At 51.0% G+C, this 16,553-nt stretch overlaps 1 protein-coding gene across 1 annotated transcript; it reads left to right on the top strand.

Moving 5' to 3' along the window:
* Positions 1 to 1,448: 1,448 nt before the first annotated feature.
* Positions 1,449 to 5,824, top strand: LOC139233535 (uncharacterized). The gene is made up of 2 exons (XM_070863935.1): positions 1,449 to 1,532; positions 4,502 to 5,824. Exons 1-2 carry the CDS (start codon positions 1,449 to 1,451, stop codon positions 5,822 to 5,824), a joined length of 1,407 nt encoding a protein of 468 aa, XP_070720036.1.
* The last annotated feature ends 10,729 nt before the right edge of the window (positions 5,825 to 16,553 follow it).

The following is a 16,553-nucleotide window of genomic DNA, read 5'->3' as shown; positions in this document are numbered from 1 at the left end:
TGCTCGGAGGAGTCCTGGCTGCGATGGTGTACAACCTGCTGCTGATGCCGAAGAGGATGGGGTGCAGAGACTGTCTGAACACATTGAAGGCGGCTGACAAGGCAGAGCACGATGTGGAGTCCCAGCCCTAGACACAGATTGTTGGTGTGACTATAAACATGAAGGCAGTGCCTTATATATACCTTTACACCTTTTTTGCATGTTGTTAAAATTGTTCACCTTTGTAAATACAAATCAGGTGTTTGATTTTCTATGTAAGACACTTCTATTTAAATTGTATTAGTGTAAGTGACGTTCTGTCACTGTTTAGCGAATGCAGAGACTCTGACAGATACACTGTGGTAAGGTTCTGATATTCTGCTGTAACATGTGGTGAAATAAACTCAGTATCACGGGAGCCCAGCTGTGTCCATTATCTCAGTAACATTGGTCAAGGGCAGTCTGCTGGCCATTGGCTCGGAAATCGAAGTGAACCCAAGCTCCAGGCTGCAAGCAGCAGGTTGTACAATAGTCTGATATCTCAGTCAACACATCAAAGATCCAATGCCATTCTCGCATTTTAACCACACCAGCGACAGCACAACCCACAATGTAAGGATTACACAGAATATACAGCACCAAAATAGGCCATTCGGCCCAACCAGTACATCCCGTTTATGCTCCAATCTAGCCTCCTTCCGTCCTTCCCAAGCTAACTCTATCAGCATCACCCTCTATTCCATTCTCCCCCATATGCTTATATAGCTTCCCGTTAAATGCATCTCTACTGTTCACTTCAACCACTCCTTGTGGTAGCAAGTTCCACATTCTCACCACTCTAACATAAGAACATAAGAAATAGGAGCAGAATTTGGCCATACGGCCCCTCGAGTCTGTTCCGCCATTTAATAAGATCATGGCTGATCTGATCATGGACTCTGCTCCTCGTCCCCGCCCGCTCCCCATAACCCCTTATCGCTCAAAAATCTGTCCATACACTCCTGCTGCTAATTCTGTGTTATGTGGGAGTACATCATGGGGCCGTCACTGCCAGCAGTTTTGCTCCCACCCCCTGGCTCCAGTGCCCATACAAGCTTTATTACCTCAGGCCACTGGTCAAGATCAGTCAATGCATCTTCAAAAGCTGTCTCCTCCCAACTGCACCACTAGCCTGACACACCGCTCGGTGCATGAACCCCACCCTCAAATCATTCCCCAACCAACAATCTGCACCAATCACGAGGCCCACAGCTCCCATTCCTAGCCTCACCTCACCCTCCTGGAGGAGACAGGCAAGCCGTTCTTGGCAGGGCCTTGAATGAGCCCTTGGCCAACAGTGGGGAAGTAAGGATACAAGATGCTACATTCCTCATACGTTATCCTCCTTCTGGCATACACCTCTTGCTTTCCCCTTCCTCGCCTCACCACAACTCCACCCTTGTGACTTCCTCATTTCACACAACCAAGAAATGCAGCCTGCCCAGCTTGTTGGTGACAAGAAGAGGGAGAGGAGAGTGATGAAAAACAAGAAGAAGATTGATTTCATACTCAAGGTCAACCAGCAAAGCCATTTGCAGTGTCCCTCATTGAAAGTCAGCAGCCTCCCACCTGCCTTGCTGCAGCCACTAGGGTAGTACTGCGTGACATCAGTAGGACAGGCAAAGGCACTCACCTACAGAATACATGCAGGTAATGAGTTGATTTCTTGATATCACATTGGATGGAAAAACATATATAGGTAGATTGGAAAGTTTGCTTTGTGGTGGTTTTTATTTTAGCATTGTAGCTAGTAACAGAGGGAAGGTAAGGTTTAGGATTAATATTGAAAGGGGAATTGGGGTTGTGGTCACTGGGACCATAGGCAGATGATTCCATCCCAGGTATCCCGACCACAAAGGGGCTTTCTGGGATGCATCCTTCCTTCTGCATCATCCCCTTCCCTCTGCAAGCAAATGCTGTAAATGTAAAATGACAGCATAAAACAGGAAGGCAGAATATTATCTGAATGGTGACAGATTAGGAAAAGGGGAGGTGCAACGAGACCTGGGTGTCATGGTACATCAGTCATTGAAAGTAGGCATGCAGGAACAGCAGGCAGTGAAGAAGACAAATGGCATGTTGGCCTTCCTAGCGCGAGGATTTGAGTATCAGAGCAGGGAGGTCTTACTGCAGTTGTACAGGACCTTAGTGGCACCACACCTTGAGTATTGTGTACAGTTTTGGTCTCCTAATCTGAGGAAGGACATTCTTGCTATTGAGGGAGTGCAGCGAAGGTTCATCAGACTGATTCTCGGGATGGCAGGACTGACATATGAAGAAAGACTGGATCGACTAGGCTTATATTCACTGGAATTTAGAAGAATGAGAGGGGATCTCATAGAAGCATATACAATTCTGACAGGACTGGACAGGTTAGATGCAGGAAGAATGTTCCCGATGTTGGGGAAGTCCATAACCAAGGGTCACAGTCTAAGGATAAGGGGTAAGCCATCTAGGACCGAGATGAGGAGAAACTTTTTCACCCAGAGAATTGTGAACCTGTGGAATTCTCTACCGCAGAAAGTTGTTGAGGCCAGTTCGTTAGATATATTCAAAAGGAAGTTAGATGTGGCCCTTACAGCTAAAGGGATCAAGGGGTATGGAGAGAAAGCAGGAACGGGGTACGGAAGTTGCATAAATGATCGGCCATGATCATATTGAATGGTGATGCAGGTTTGAAGGGCCGAATGCCCTGCTCCTGCACCTATTTCTATGTTTCTATGTTTCTACACGTCTACTCTCTGTTACTTCTTCAAAGATGTCAAGCAAGACTTTCCCTTTTGAATCTGTGCTGATTATTCATTATTATATTTTTGGATGTTTTTCTATTTTCTCCTTCAGTAGAGATTACATTATCTTTCCTATCACTGATGTTAAGCTGACTAGTCTATAGTTTCCTAGACACGTTCTTCTCCCTTCTTAAATACAGGTATAATGTTGGCTATCTGCCAGTCTTCCAGCACTACAGCTTTTTCTAACAAATTCTTAAATGGATGTATTAATTTGCAACACCTAAAGCTCTAATTGGGCCCCTTGATGACAGATTCTGATTGCTGATTGGTCCCCTTGGAGGATAAGACACACCCAGCAGTTTCTCTGGAAAGTGTCATGAGATACACCCAGCCTCCTTAATCAGTGACTTTGAAAAGTGAAATTCGAGCCATTCTGACTGTTGACTCCAGACAGTATAGAGCTCACTCTTCCACCCCAAACAAGTACCTGCCCCCATCCCCCAAGTTCATGACCTCCCTCCGCCCAAGTTCATGACCTCCTGCCCCCCATAGATGGAGCATTGTGTGCGATGGTCGCATTGTTACAGGTTTATTGGGTATGAAGTGAACAGTGACAGTCTAATGATGTCACATGCCACACACGCAACGAACTTTCTGAGGAATCAACCAGGTGTAGGAGAGAGGGAGAATGTGGTGCAGATATAAAGGGGGTGGGGTTGGAAGAACGTGATCCATCTTACCATCTGGATCACATTCTTGCTCTCTACACCGCTCCCTCCCCCCACCCTTTAGACCTAGATCACGTTCTTCCCCCATCCCCACTGTGCTCTCCGTACTCTTTACCCCACAAGTTCCTGACCTCCACTCCCCCTGTGGATTCGCATCTCACTCTCTCAAATTCCCCGCTCTCTCCCTCCTCCCACTCTCTCTCTCGCTCTCTACCTCTGTCCGCCTGCACCCTCCAATCCCCTCTGTGCGCATGCGCAGAAGAACACAAAAATGTCTGTACAGACAATCCCTTTGTTATTAAATTGTTATTAAATCGAAGCACTGACCACACTTGACCAGCTCTGTTGGGCTGGCCACATCGTCCGCATGCCCGACACAAGACTCACAAAGCAAGCACTCTACTCGGAACTCCTACACCGAAACATTTCAAGGACGCCCTCAAAGCCTCCTTGATAAAATGCAACATCCCCACCAGCACCTGAGAATCCCTGACCAAAAACCGCCCCAAGTGGACGAAGAGGGCACTGAGCACCTCGAGTTTCGTCGCCAAGACCATGCAGAAAGCAAGCACAGGCAGCGGAATGAGCGTGTGGCAAACCAGACTCCCCACCCACCCTTTCCTTCAACGACTGTCTGTCCCACCTAACAACATAAGAACATAAGAAATAGGAGCAGGAGTAGGCCATATACGGCCCCTCGAGCCTGCTCCGCCATTTCATCATCATCATAGGCATTGTCCGCCAGTTAATACAACCATGGCTGATCCAATCATGGACTCAGGTCCACTTCCCTGCCCGCTCCCCATAACCCCTCATAACACCTGTGACAGAGACTGTAATTCCAGTACTGGACTGTACAGCCACCTGACAACTCACTTTTCGATTTTGAGGGACTGCCTATGATGATGATGATATTAAATATGTGCATTAGTGCCCAGAGCATGGGAAGGTGTGTCGGCACTAATGCTGCTTCATGTGTAATTGTGCTCACCCATTAACGTGCTTTCTGCACTGGATCCACAGGTCCTGCCCACCTCCGGCCCACCTCCTGCCCACCTCCGGGGCTCACCTCCTGCCCACCTCCGGCCCACCTCTGGGGTTCACCTCCTGCCCACCTCCGGGGCTCACCTCCTGCCCACCTCCGGCCCACCTCCTGCCCACCTCCGGCCCACCTCCTGCCCACCTCCGGCCCACCTCCTGCCCACCTCCGGGGCTCACCTCCTGCCCACCTCCGGCCCACCTCCGGGGCTCACCTCCTGCCCACCTCCGGCCCACCTCCTGCCCACCTCCGGGGCTCACCTCCTGCCCACCTCCGGCCCATCTCTGGGGTTCACCTCCTGCCCACCTCTGGGGCTCACCTCCTGCCCACCTCCGGCCCACCTCCTGCCCACCTCCTGCCCACCTCTGGGGTTCACCTCCTGCCCACCTCCGGCCCACCTCTGGGGTTCACCTCCTGCCCACCTCCGGGGCTCACCTCCTGCCCACCTCCGGCCCACCTCCTGCCCACCTCCGGGGCTCACCTCCTGCCCACCTCCGGCCCACCTCCTGCCCACCTCCGGGGCTCACCTCCTGCCCACCTCCGGCCCATCTCTGGGGTTCACCTCCTGCCCACCTCTGGGGCTCACCTCCTGCCCACCTCCGGCCCACCTCCTGCCCAACTCCTGCCCACCTCTGGGGTTCACCTCCTGCCCACCTCCGGCCCACCTCCGCGGCTCACCTCCTGCCCACTTCCGGCCCACCTCCGGCCCACCTCCTGCCCACCTCTGGGGTTCACCTCCTGCCCACTTCCGGCCCACCTCCTGCCCACCTCCTGCCCACCTCTGGGGTTCACCTCCTGCCCACCTCCGGCCCACCTCTGGGGTTCACCTCCTGCCCACCTCTGGGGCTCACCTCCTGCCCACCTCCGGCCCACCTCCGCGGCTCACCTCCTGCCCACTTCCGGCCCACCTCCGGCCCACCTCCGGCCCACCTCCTGCCCACCTCCTGCCCACCTTGGGGCTCACCTCCTGCCCACCTCCGGCCCACCTCCGCGGCTCACCTCCTGCCCACTTCCGGCCCACCTCCGGCCCACCTCCTGCCCACCTCCAGCCCTCCTCCTGCCCACCTCCTGCCCACCTTCTGCTCACCTCTGGGGCCCGCTCCTGCCTACCTCCTGCTCACCTCCGGGGCCTGCAACTGCCCACCGAGTGCCCGCTCCTGCCCACCTCCAGGGCCACCTCCAGCCATGTCTTCATTATAGAAGCAAGTTTCCTCATCATTACTGGGGAACAGGGCCTTCTGCCTCTCATTATTGGGGAACAGGACCTCCTGCCTGGCCATTACTGCACCCAAGGGATGCTTCATTAACCCGGGGCGCAGCCTTTGCCATTCCTGATTCCATTTCAGCGTCTGTTTCTTTCATGCAATTTACCCAACTTTGCCAAATTCCATCTGTGTACTGGCCTTTTAAATAGTCCAGGTGAAACGGCATGGTGTGAGTCTGCGTTACGCCCACTTAAACGCAGTGATGAGTGAAAACCCGGGAGTAAAATTAAAATGAGGCACCATGGTGAAATCGGACATTCCATTTGTCCTCATGCATCCTACGATCTTCCACGGTCCGTACCCCCCACCCCCACCCCTCCCCCCCTCCCGCTCAGACCCTGCCTCTATGTTAATATTGACCTCAATATCTTATTAACTGTTTCAGAAACATCCCAAGGTGCTTCAAATGCTACAAATTACTTTGAGGTGCAATGACTGTTATGTGGACAGACACAGCCATTCTGTACATAGCCAGATCCCACAAACACAGGCATGGTGCATGAAAAATTAGGGTTTTTTACAGGGTGTTGCTTGAGGGATAAACATTGGCCAAGACACTGGGGGAACCCACTGCTCTTCTTCAAAGCCCATCATTGCACTTCAAACATCCACTCGGCATACAGCATTGAGCAGACAGGACCTCAGTTTAATATCTCAAGCATGAGATGGCACCTTGTCACAGTCCCAAACTGCAGTGCCAGCTTAGATTGGGTGCATTGGTGTGAGGCTTGAACCTGCTGACTCACAGGCGTTTAGCCAAGTTTACATTTGTTGTGGATATTGTGATGAGCGCACTGCTGCAACACTGCTGCCACCTGCCGCCATGGACTTCAGCTCCACAATGACCTTTTTCAATGCAATGACCCACAAAAGCTGCGCTCAAAATTACTTCCTCATGGACTTCAATGGCTGCTTTGATCTGGTTCAGCCGTGGCTCAGTGGGTAGCATTGAGTCATGAAGGATGTGGGTTCAAGTCAGAATAACAATTCGAGAGCCCCCTGGATGTCTAGGGATTTACAGGGGAGGATAAAGAAAAAAGGGGAAGCTTATGTCATATACCAATGGTTAAATACTGTAGAATCCCTGGAGTAATATAGAAAGTTATGAGGCAAAATTAAAAAGGATATTAAGAATGCTAAAGAGAGCATGAAAAGTTCTTGGCTAGTATTAAGGAAAACCCAAAGGGCTAGATTTTCCACTTTTGTGCTTATTGGCCATTTCCCGGCGAGGGCGGTAAAAAAGAGATTTCAGATCGCCGGCTTCTCGCCCATTCTCAAAGCACCTAGTCTCCATTTTTTAAAATGAGTGTTACCACGAGCGATAGGAAATGGGCGATAGCGTTAAATCTCGCTGACCTTCTGCTGTAAAGTGTCGCCATCCTTAGCAACGGCATAGCAACGTTCAATTCCCGCGATTCAGGAGATCAAGGGTCATCATGACATACGCAGAAGAGGAGACAGAGAGAGATGGAACTGAGAGGGACTGAAAGCATGTGTGGCTGTGGTGTGTGCTTGTCTGGCTGTTGTGGGAGGAACGACAGAGATTCACCAGTAGCAAAAAGCCCAAGAACATAGTTGTCACCGAGTTTTTGTCCAACAAATAAGATATAACATGGAAAGGATGGAGGAGGCCCTGGAGCTGGTAGCCAGGAACACTGGTGGCAGAGGGCTCCCAGTGGTCCCAGAGTGCCGGACTGCACCCCAAGTTGACCCACCCCCATTGCCAACCACACATGAGAGCCAGCAGCAACATCTTGCTTATGGCTCGAAGAACGTTCCCACCTCAGGACCATTCTTTCCCATATCCGTCCAAGCAGTGTTTCGACCATCATCCCCCACGCCCGCCAATGAAGCATCGCCTGAGGAGTTCCTCGGCCAAGCGGCTTGGGGTCAGGAAGGGAAGCGGAATGGGTAGAGGTGGGGAGGAGAAGGGGGGGGGGGGAGGGAAGGGTTGGTTTGTACAGAAATACTGATAAATTCAGACTAATGTTCGGTTTAAATGTTTTTTATTTAACAAAACCTTGTAGCACATTGGCTCAGATAGCTGCACCGTTACACACTGGTGATTCCTTAACATCAAAGGGTATAATAACACTTAACTTCAATCAACTTAAACTTTAAGTGATGCCCACCATTGATGTATCACCTGCATACACAGCAGTGTGTCAGCCTTGTAAATACCACCAACTTTCTTTCAGGCAAAGCGATCATTGATGAGCTCCTGATGTAAGGCTCTTGCAGCTATCATGCCACCCTGGGCCCTTTCATGTGGTCTACAGGGGGGCAGGGGCATGGCTTCAGCGTCAGCCTGATTGTCTGGGCTGATGTCAGCATCCGCCTCCTCTTCCTCCTCTTCCTCTCTCTGGTGAGGTGGACTGTCAGACTCATCAGGCAATTCTTGTCCCCTCCTGATAGTCAAGTTGTGTAGCATGGAGCAGACCACCCTGAATTGAGCTACCTGCTTAGGGTGGTATTGGAGCTCGCCTCCTGAGTGGTCCAGGCATCTAAAGCGCTGCTTCAGCACTCCAATGGTTTTCTCCACGATATTGCGAGTTGCTCTGTGGCTCTTGTTGTATCGCCTCTCGCCTTCGGTGTGGGTGTCACGCATGGGGTCATCAACCAGGTGGCGAGGCCATATCCTTTGTCATCAAGCATCCAGCATTGACCTTGTGGCTGATTGTTTAACAGTCAGATACAGTGCTCTCATGTAGGATGTGAGCATCATGGATACTGCCCGGAAATTGAGCATTCACTGCCAGTATAATTTGCTGGTGATCAACAATGAGTTGGACATTCAGGGAGTGGAATCTCTTGCAGTTCCTGAAAACCTCTGCGAGCTCCAATACCACCCTGAGCAGGTAGCTCAATTCGTGATGGTCTGCTCCATGCTACACAACTTGGCTATCAGGAGGGGACAAGAATTGCCTGAAGAGTCTGACAGTCCACCTCACCAGAGAGAGGAAGAAGAGGACGAGGAGGCAGACGCTGACATCGGGCCGTGATATACAGTCTATTGCTCCCTGCACCTTGGGGAAGTTTGCAATTCTGGAGAATCCTAGAGCCCTCTCACTCTGTGCCTACCTGGTCATAGGGAAGCTGATCAAGTCCCTCCTGCACACGTATAGGGTTTCAGTGATCTGTCTGATGCAGATAAAGTCCACAAATGTCACCAGCTGTGGCCTGAAAAGAACCCGAGGCGTAGAACGACAGTGCCATGGTGACTTTGACTTCGACAGTACTGATTGTGCTGGCAGGCTGCAGATCTCCCCTTATCAGCTGGCATACCTCAGTGATAACCTCTTTGTGGAAGCACAGTCTCCGAAGTCAGGTGGTGGCGGGCAAGTTGAGGTAAGACTGCTTCTCCTTGTAGTTGCGGGGGGTGTAACATCTGGTCCTCCTCATCAGTTTGGCACATCTTACATTGGGCACATAATGCTGTGGAGCATACCTTCGGCGACCTCGAGTCTGCTGCATGTAATTGTTCATCAAGAGAGGGTGAGAAAGGACAGACCCCATTGCAGTAGCTCTCTGTTTTCCACCGATTGGTCACAGACAATGAATGTCCCGGCGAAGAGATCTATTAAATTCCAATCAGTCACTGTATGGTCAAAACGTTTGTAGAGATGTTCACATCAACTCCAACGACCTGCAGCGTACATCCTAACACCGCTGAGGTTGAAGCACAGCAGCCTTTTAAAGGATGCAACATGTGATGTAGAACATGGCGTCCATACCGCTGTGATTAGTTCCGGTTAGTTCCACTATCTCTGGGCGGTTTTTTGGGCGAGCGATACTGTGGACGATATGTGTGTGAGGTGGTGAAAGTGACGCTGGGCGATCTCATGGCCGCTAGTTTCGGTAAATATGCTCTTTATGACAAAAAACAGTGGGTGGGCGGTATTATTGAATCTCGGCATTAAATCAGTGCAGAAAGTAACATTGGGCGATATTATGGGCGTTATACGTTATTTCAGCGATAAAACGGGCGTTAAGTGTTTGTTAAGCATGCAAAAAAGTGCACATTCTAGCCGAAAGATGTTCTAAAAATATTTTAAGATTAAAAGGGTAACTAAAGAAAGGGTAGAACCTATTAGAGACCATGAAGGTAATCTCTACGTGGAGGCGGAAGATGTTGGGAGTGTTCTTAATGAATACATTGCATTTGTTTTCACAAAGGAAAGGGGCAATGTAGATACTGCTATCGAGGAGGAGTGTGATATTCTGGATGAAATAAACATAGTGAGAGAGAAAGTATTCAGGGGTTTAGCAGCTTTGAAAGTAGATAAGTCCCCAGGACTGTATGAAATGCATCCCAGGCTGTTGAGTGAAGTAAAAGAGTAAATAGCAGAGGTCTTGACCATCATTTTCCAGTCCACTTTGGATTTGCATGGTGCCGGAAGATTGGAGGACTGCTAATGTAGCACCCTTGTTTAAGAAGGGAGAAAGGAATAGACTGAGTAACTACATGCCTGTCAGCCTAACCTCAGTGATGGGAAAATTATTGGAAAAAATCTTGAAACACAGGATAAATCTGCATTTGGAAAGGCAAGGATTAATTAGGGGCAGTCAGCATGGATTTGTTAAGGGAAGATCGTGTTTGACTAACCTGATTGAATATTTTGAGGAGGTAACCAAATGGGTCGATGAGGGTAGTGTGCATAAGCTTTTGATAAGGTCCCACATGGTAGACTGGTTAAAAAAGTTAAAGCCCATGGGATCCAGGGCAAAGTTGGATCCAAAATTGGCTTAGAGGTAGGAAGCAAAGGGTAATGGTTGATGAATGTTTTTGTGACTGGAAGGATGTTTCCAGTGGGGTTCCGCAGGGCTCAATACTGGGTCCCTTGCTTTTTGTGGTATACATCAACGATTTAGATTTGAATATAAGGATTATGATTAAGAAGTTTACAGATGACACTAAAATTGGTTGTGTGGTTGATAATGAAGAGGAAAGTCATGGGCTGCAGGAGGATATCAATCTACTGGTCAGTTGGGCAGAGCAGTGGCAAATGGAATTTAATTCAGAGAAGTGTGAGGTGATGCACTTTGAGAGGGCTAATAAGGAAAGGGTATACACATTAAGCGGTAGGCCACTTAATAGTGTAGATGAACAAAGAGACCTTGGAGTGTTTGTCCACAGATCCCTGAAAGTAGCAGGCCAGGTGGATAAGGTGGTTAAAAAGGCATACGGAATGCCTGTCTTTATTGGCCGAGGCATAGAATTATAGAACAGGGAGCTTATAATTAAATTGTATAATACTTTGGTTAGGCCACAGCTGGAGTACTGCGTGCAGTTCTGGTCGCCATATTATAGGAAGGACGTGATTGCACTCGAGAGGGTGCAGAGGAGATTTACTCGGATGCTGCCTGGAATGGAGAATCTTACTTATGAGGACAGATTCGATAGGCTGGGTTTGTTCTCATTGGAACAGAGGAGGTTGAGAGGAGACCTCATTGAGGTGTACAAAATATTGAGGGGCCTGGATATCATGGATAGCAAGGGCCTATTTCCATTGGTGGAGGGGTCTATTACGAGGGGGCATAGTTTTTAAGGTGGTTGGTGGAAGGTTTAGAGGGGATTTCAGGGGGGGCTTCTTTACACAGAGGGTTGTGGAGATCTGGAACTCGCTGCCTGGAAGAGTGGTGAATGCAGAAACCCTCACCACTTTTAAAAGATGGTTGGATGGGCACTTAAAGTGCCGTAACCTGCAGGTTACGGACCTAGAGCTGGTAATTGGGATTAGACTGGATAACCTCTTCTTGGCTGGCGCAGGTCTGATGATAAGTACTGCAGGGAATCGAATACAGCCAAGGTGATCTCCTGGACTAGTTTCGATCGGCTGGATGGGTCGGAGAGGAATTTTCCCAGATGTTTTCCTCGAAGTTGGGAAGCTGGTCAGGAGAGTATTGGAATAGTCAAGTCTGGAGGCAACAAAGGCATGGGTGAGGGTTTCAGCAGCGGATGAGCTGAGGCAAGGGGTGGAAACGGGCAATGTTATGGAGGTGGCAATAGGTGGTCGTGGTGATGGAGAAGATATGTGGTCAGAACCTTATCTCAGGTTCAAATAGAGTCAAATAGGGTGCCAATGTTGTGAACGATCTGATTCAGTGTCAGACGGAGGCCAGGGAGAGAGATGAAGTGGGTGGATGAAGCTGGGAACAGCCTCTCCATAGGGACAGTGCCAATGGAGGGAATATAGATAGAAAGCAACAGTCACTTGACATAGAGCCATCCGTACAAGGGGAATATAAAGAGGTGAACAGTCCCATTGTGTCATCTCAGCTTAGCACATCGAGGGGAATCCTGGATATCCCAATTCTCCAACGTGACCTAAAGCAAGGGAGTAACCCTTTCTCAGCATGCAATATCATTATGAAGAGAATGAGGAGAGAGTTTCGGGGAAATGGAGGATTGTTGGAGCATGGAATGCTTTGCTGCAGGGAATGGACGAGGCAGACCACTGACTTTTTTTAACGGAACATTGGATACATATTTGAAATAGAGGAAAATACAGGGCTGTGTGAAGAGAGCAGGACAGTAGGACTAGTTTTAAATTGCTCTAAAAAGAGCTGGCACAGACATGATGGATCAAATGGCCTCCTCCTGTGCTCTTAACCTGTGAAGTGGTTTAAATCGTTGATTTTGAACAGAGCAGGATTCCAGGAATTGGGAAAGTCAATTATTCCATAGTGTATACACGTAGGGGCGAAATTCAGTAGCGGGTTGGGGCGTTAACGTTTAGCTTTTTGAAAATTTAGCGCCCAGCGAAATGGCTTGTGGGAAAATGTGTGTTTTCGCCCCAGGAGTAAAGGGGCAGTAAATGAGGCACTAATAGCCTCAGTGAGGCACTGCAGGGGCACTATTCACTGAGTTACCCAACTTCAGCTGACTTGCATTCAGCAACCAGCCTTCAATCCTTGCCCCCAGCTCAATCCAGCCCTTAAAGGGGAGGTCATTTATAACTGCTGCTGCACAGTTTCAGCATTGCTGCACTTGAGTCAGACATCTCAACAACGGAGACACTTTTGTTGGGAATCCTGCTGCAAGGGAGAGGGCCGTATGATTTAATAATGTAGCCCTGGAGACAATGGTGGGGGCAGTGGAGAGAAGGAGAGAGTCGCTGTTCCCTGCGTCTGGATGGAGGCCATCGCCGCAGGTATTCAGGGCCATGTGGCGAGAGGTGTCGGCCAGCGCTGTGGTAAACAGAACCCCGACATAGTGCCGCAAGTAATTCACCGACCTCAGTCGGGTGGTGAAGGGGAGAACAAGCCTCCACACCTCATACATTCCAGCCTCTGAGCCTCTGCCTGTGCTCACTGAGCAAACCACCACTCCCCCATCACTCCCCCACCCAGCCTCTGCAGCTACTCACACACATCCTCACCTCACACCTTGTCTACATTCACAGCTATTCCACCACGGCAGGCATATCTCCCACATACATAGCCGGACTCTCACTCACACAAGTTCCTTCCTTTTGGGGGGCCAAGATGGCACATAACAGGAGGGAGCAGCAGCGGACGGGAGGGGTGAACCTAAACTGCAGGAGCTCGCTGACCTGGAGGAGCAAGTGTTGCGGTTCATTGGCCCGCAGGGGGTGGGCGCTGTGGCCGGCGGAGACACTGACCCTGCCGGGGGCAACAACGGTATCTTTATCCCCTCTCCTTCGTTCATCCCACTTCCCCATTAAACCACAATGCCTTATCACTTTCCATCTCCTGATACTATCTGCCTTCCTTACTGCAATCCTGCCCCCCCCTCTCACCTCTTGTGCCATTTATGCTTTCAGACAACCATACAGCAGATGTACAGTAGCTGAGCCTCCCCCCAACAGAGTAAGGAGGGAGAGGAAGAGGCCAGAGAGGAGGAGGAGAAGGACCCAAGTACTGCATCATTGCATCAGTAGTAAGGAGCATGGAGGAGTCCGCCTCCAACATTGCACAGCGCTCTGCACACACCATGGAGCCCATCATTGCCAGTCTGCAGATGATGGACTCCCAGAGACCGTGTGGATCCAGACCTCCTGACGCGTGTCCTGGGCGATGTGGCAGCTTCCATTGCAGCACAGGCAGAAGCCACGCAATGTCTTGTTGCTGTGATGCAGTCAGTGAGTGCTGGCATCGAGTCTCAGCCTGCTCTCACACAGTCTCAGCTGGATGCCACATGTTCTGACTGCTGCCATCACCGCTGGGCCCACCACAGTCCACCGGGATCTCACGGTGCCACAGCAGGCCACCAATCTGTGCTCCAGTGGATCGGTGGGGTTGCTGTGGGGCTGCCCCGGGGCGTGGCAGTGGAGCAGGAACCTGCTGTCCTCTCTCAGGATGACAGCATTCCTGATCCCACCACTGTCACTCCACCATTGCACTTGTCGCTGCCCATCAGCCCAGATTGCCCCCGCCCAGCCTGAGGTGGTGCAGCCTGCAGCCAGGCCTTCTAGGCCCAGAGCTGGTCGAGGGCGTCCTACAAGGCAATCTGTATCTCTGGCCCTGAAACAGAGCAGCCTTCCACCAGCCCTGCTGCAGCCACAGGGGACACACAGCAGATGGGGCAGTAGCATAGTTAAAGCAAAGAGGGGATATAAGGAAATGCACTAGGGTGATTTTGTTGTGATATGGTTAAATGTGATAACACAAATTTTTATTGGAATGTTTCATCTTTGCTGATGTCTTTCATTTCAGTTTTGGGGCTTAAGTATGGAAGGCAAATTGATGTGGTGATGGGGACGTCCAGAGGAACCGGGAAATGGGATGAAACTCACTGGAACCAAACTCTGAAGAGACGGACGCAGACCGCCCTTGCACAATTGCGATGGAGTGGCTGCCTCCTCCATCGTGGGTGTTGCTGCACATGCTCCTCCTACTCCTCCTCCTCTTCCTCTTCCTGCTCCTTCTCCTCTTCCTCCTCCTCCTCCTCCTCCTCCCTGCTCCTCCTCCTTCTCCTCGTCTACCTCCTCCTCCTCCTCCTCCTCCTCCTCCCTGCTCCTCCTACTTCTCCTCGTCTACCTCCTCCTCCTCCTCCTCCTCCCTGCTCCTCCTCCTTCTCCTCGTCTACCTCCTCCTCCTCCTCAGCTGGTGCGGCTATGCCTGGTGGCAATGGCCAGGTTGTGCAGCATGCAGCAGACGACGACGAATAGGGACACCCGCTCAGGCGAGTGCTGGACGACTCCTCCTGAGCGGTCAAGGCAGCAGAACCATTGCTTGAGCACCCACCAATGGTCTGCTCGATGATGTTCCTGGTGGTGGCATGGCTCTCAGTGTACGAGCGCTGGGCAGGAGTGGTGGGGTTGTGGAGGGGAGTGAGAGCCGGGTGGAGAGTGGATAGCCCTTGTCTCTGAGCAGCCAGCTGCGAGCTTGATGTGGTGGCTGGAAGAGAGCTGGCACACCGGCTGCTGCCAGGATAGTGGGCATTGTCGGTGAGGGTTCTGCGTGTGTGGTCACATACCGGCTGCACAGTCAGTGAGTGGGAGCCTTTGTGGTTACGGAATATCTCAGGATCGTGATGCAGTGCCCGCTATCCCGGCAAAGCCACATGCCGCTCGTGCCGCTTCTCTCTGGTGATGGGGAAGGAGATGTAGCCCCTCCTCCTTCTGTACACAGCTTCTGTGACATCGCGGATGGAGCAATGGACGGCAAAGTCCTCAATGGTGTGAGGCTCGAGGTCTGGGTGCAGGAGGTGACAGAGCTCTGTGACCACGTCCTTGCTGAAGTGTAGCCTTCACACACACTGCTCCTCAGTGACATTGGTGTAGAACTGCTGCCGGAATATCCTGGGAGGGTAAGGTCTCCTGTTGCCAGCCCTGGTGGGCCTTCTCTCTCTGGCCACGTCTTGCTGTCCTTGTACCTGTCTTTCTCTCTGCCTAAGTTGCCTCTGACAGTGACGTCAGAGCAGGAAGTCGAGGCCAACAGAGCCCCCACAAAACTATATATCTTATCATTTCAAATCTGCCCTCAATGAAACAAAGGAATGGTTAAGAGGCAGAACAGTCCTTGAAGGGAGAATCGCTGCGAACTGCGCGCCTGCCACTCTGCCTGTGTGTTCGCAAGCTGGAAAGTATACTGGCCGGCAAACACTGTTTGTAAAGATGGCGCCTTTAAATAGCGCTCCTCCAGCTGACTCTCAACTGCAACCCGACAGCTGAAACTGTCGTCAGCGCCAGGATGCAAGTGAGGGTGCGTGGCCGAATTTCTCTTCCGAGACGGGAACGGGGTGCTACCTCATCCCCCGCCCCATTAGCAGCGGGCAGGCGCACGGGGACACAATTCCCCCCTTCACTGTCCGCGAGTGTTTGGCTGGGATTGATGTCAGAAAGGCCCACACAGCTCGAAGGCTGAGAACTCAGTGATACTGAATCTGCACAGTAACAATCACTTCAGTCCGTGTGCTGACAACCTCCAGCTGAAATCATTTCTTTAAATCAGGAAAGGACCAGAAAAGACCATTCCTTCAAAGTTCATCCTTCCAGAACGTTGAATGATTGATTGATGACGACGACCTGTGATACTCGGTGGTCTGCAGTAATGCCACGAGGAGGGACAAGCCCAGGGGCCAGCTTCCCGGAGGGTGAGTGCGGGTTTGAGTGATGCTCAGCAGTACTTTGATGATCAGCCAGAACTAGAGGTTGTCACAAGCCAATCCCTGCAGTTGCACAGCAATCTGCTGGGTGCACTAGCAAGGGTGTCCCAGAGTCTCGATGCACGAGCTGTGAGGATAGAGGAGTCCACCTCAACTGTTGCTCATGCCTCTCAGCAGCCCACTGAGCCCAACCTTGGC

This window comes from Pristiophorus japonicus, chromosome 21 (genome assembly GCF_044704955.1).
Source record: "Pristiophorus japonicus isolate sPriJap1 chromosome 21, sPriJap1.hap1, whole genome shotgun sequence".
Lineage (NCBI taxonomy): Eukaryota > Metazoa > Chordata > Chondrichthyes > Pristiophoridae > Pristiophorus > Pristiophorus japonicus.
The sequence above is the reverse complement of the archived record's forward strand: the minus strand, read 5'-3'. Positions and strand labels throughout refer to the sequence as shown.

What these genes read in the sequence shown, in the direction of transcription:
- LOC139233535 (XM_070863935.1), top strand. Translation starts at nt 1,449, where the DNA reads ATGCAGCCTGCCCAGCTTGTTGGTGACAAGAAGAGGGAGAGGAGAGTG. An exon ending in AGATTGATTTCATACTCAAG is followed by an intron (nt 1,533 to 4,501) that starts GTCAACCAGCAA and finishes CTGGATCCACAG; the next exon opens with GTCCTGCCCACCTCCGGCCC.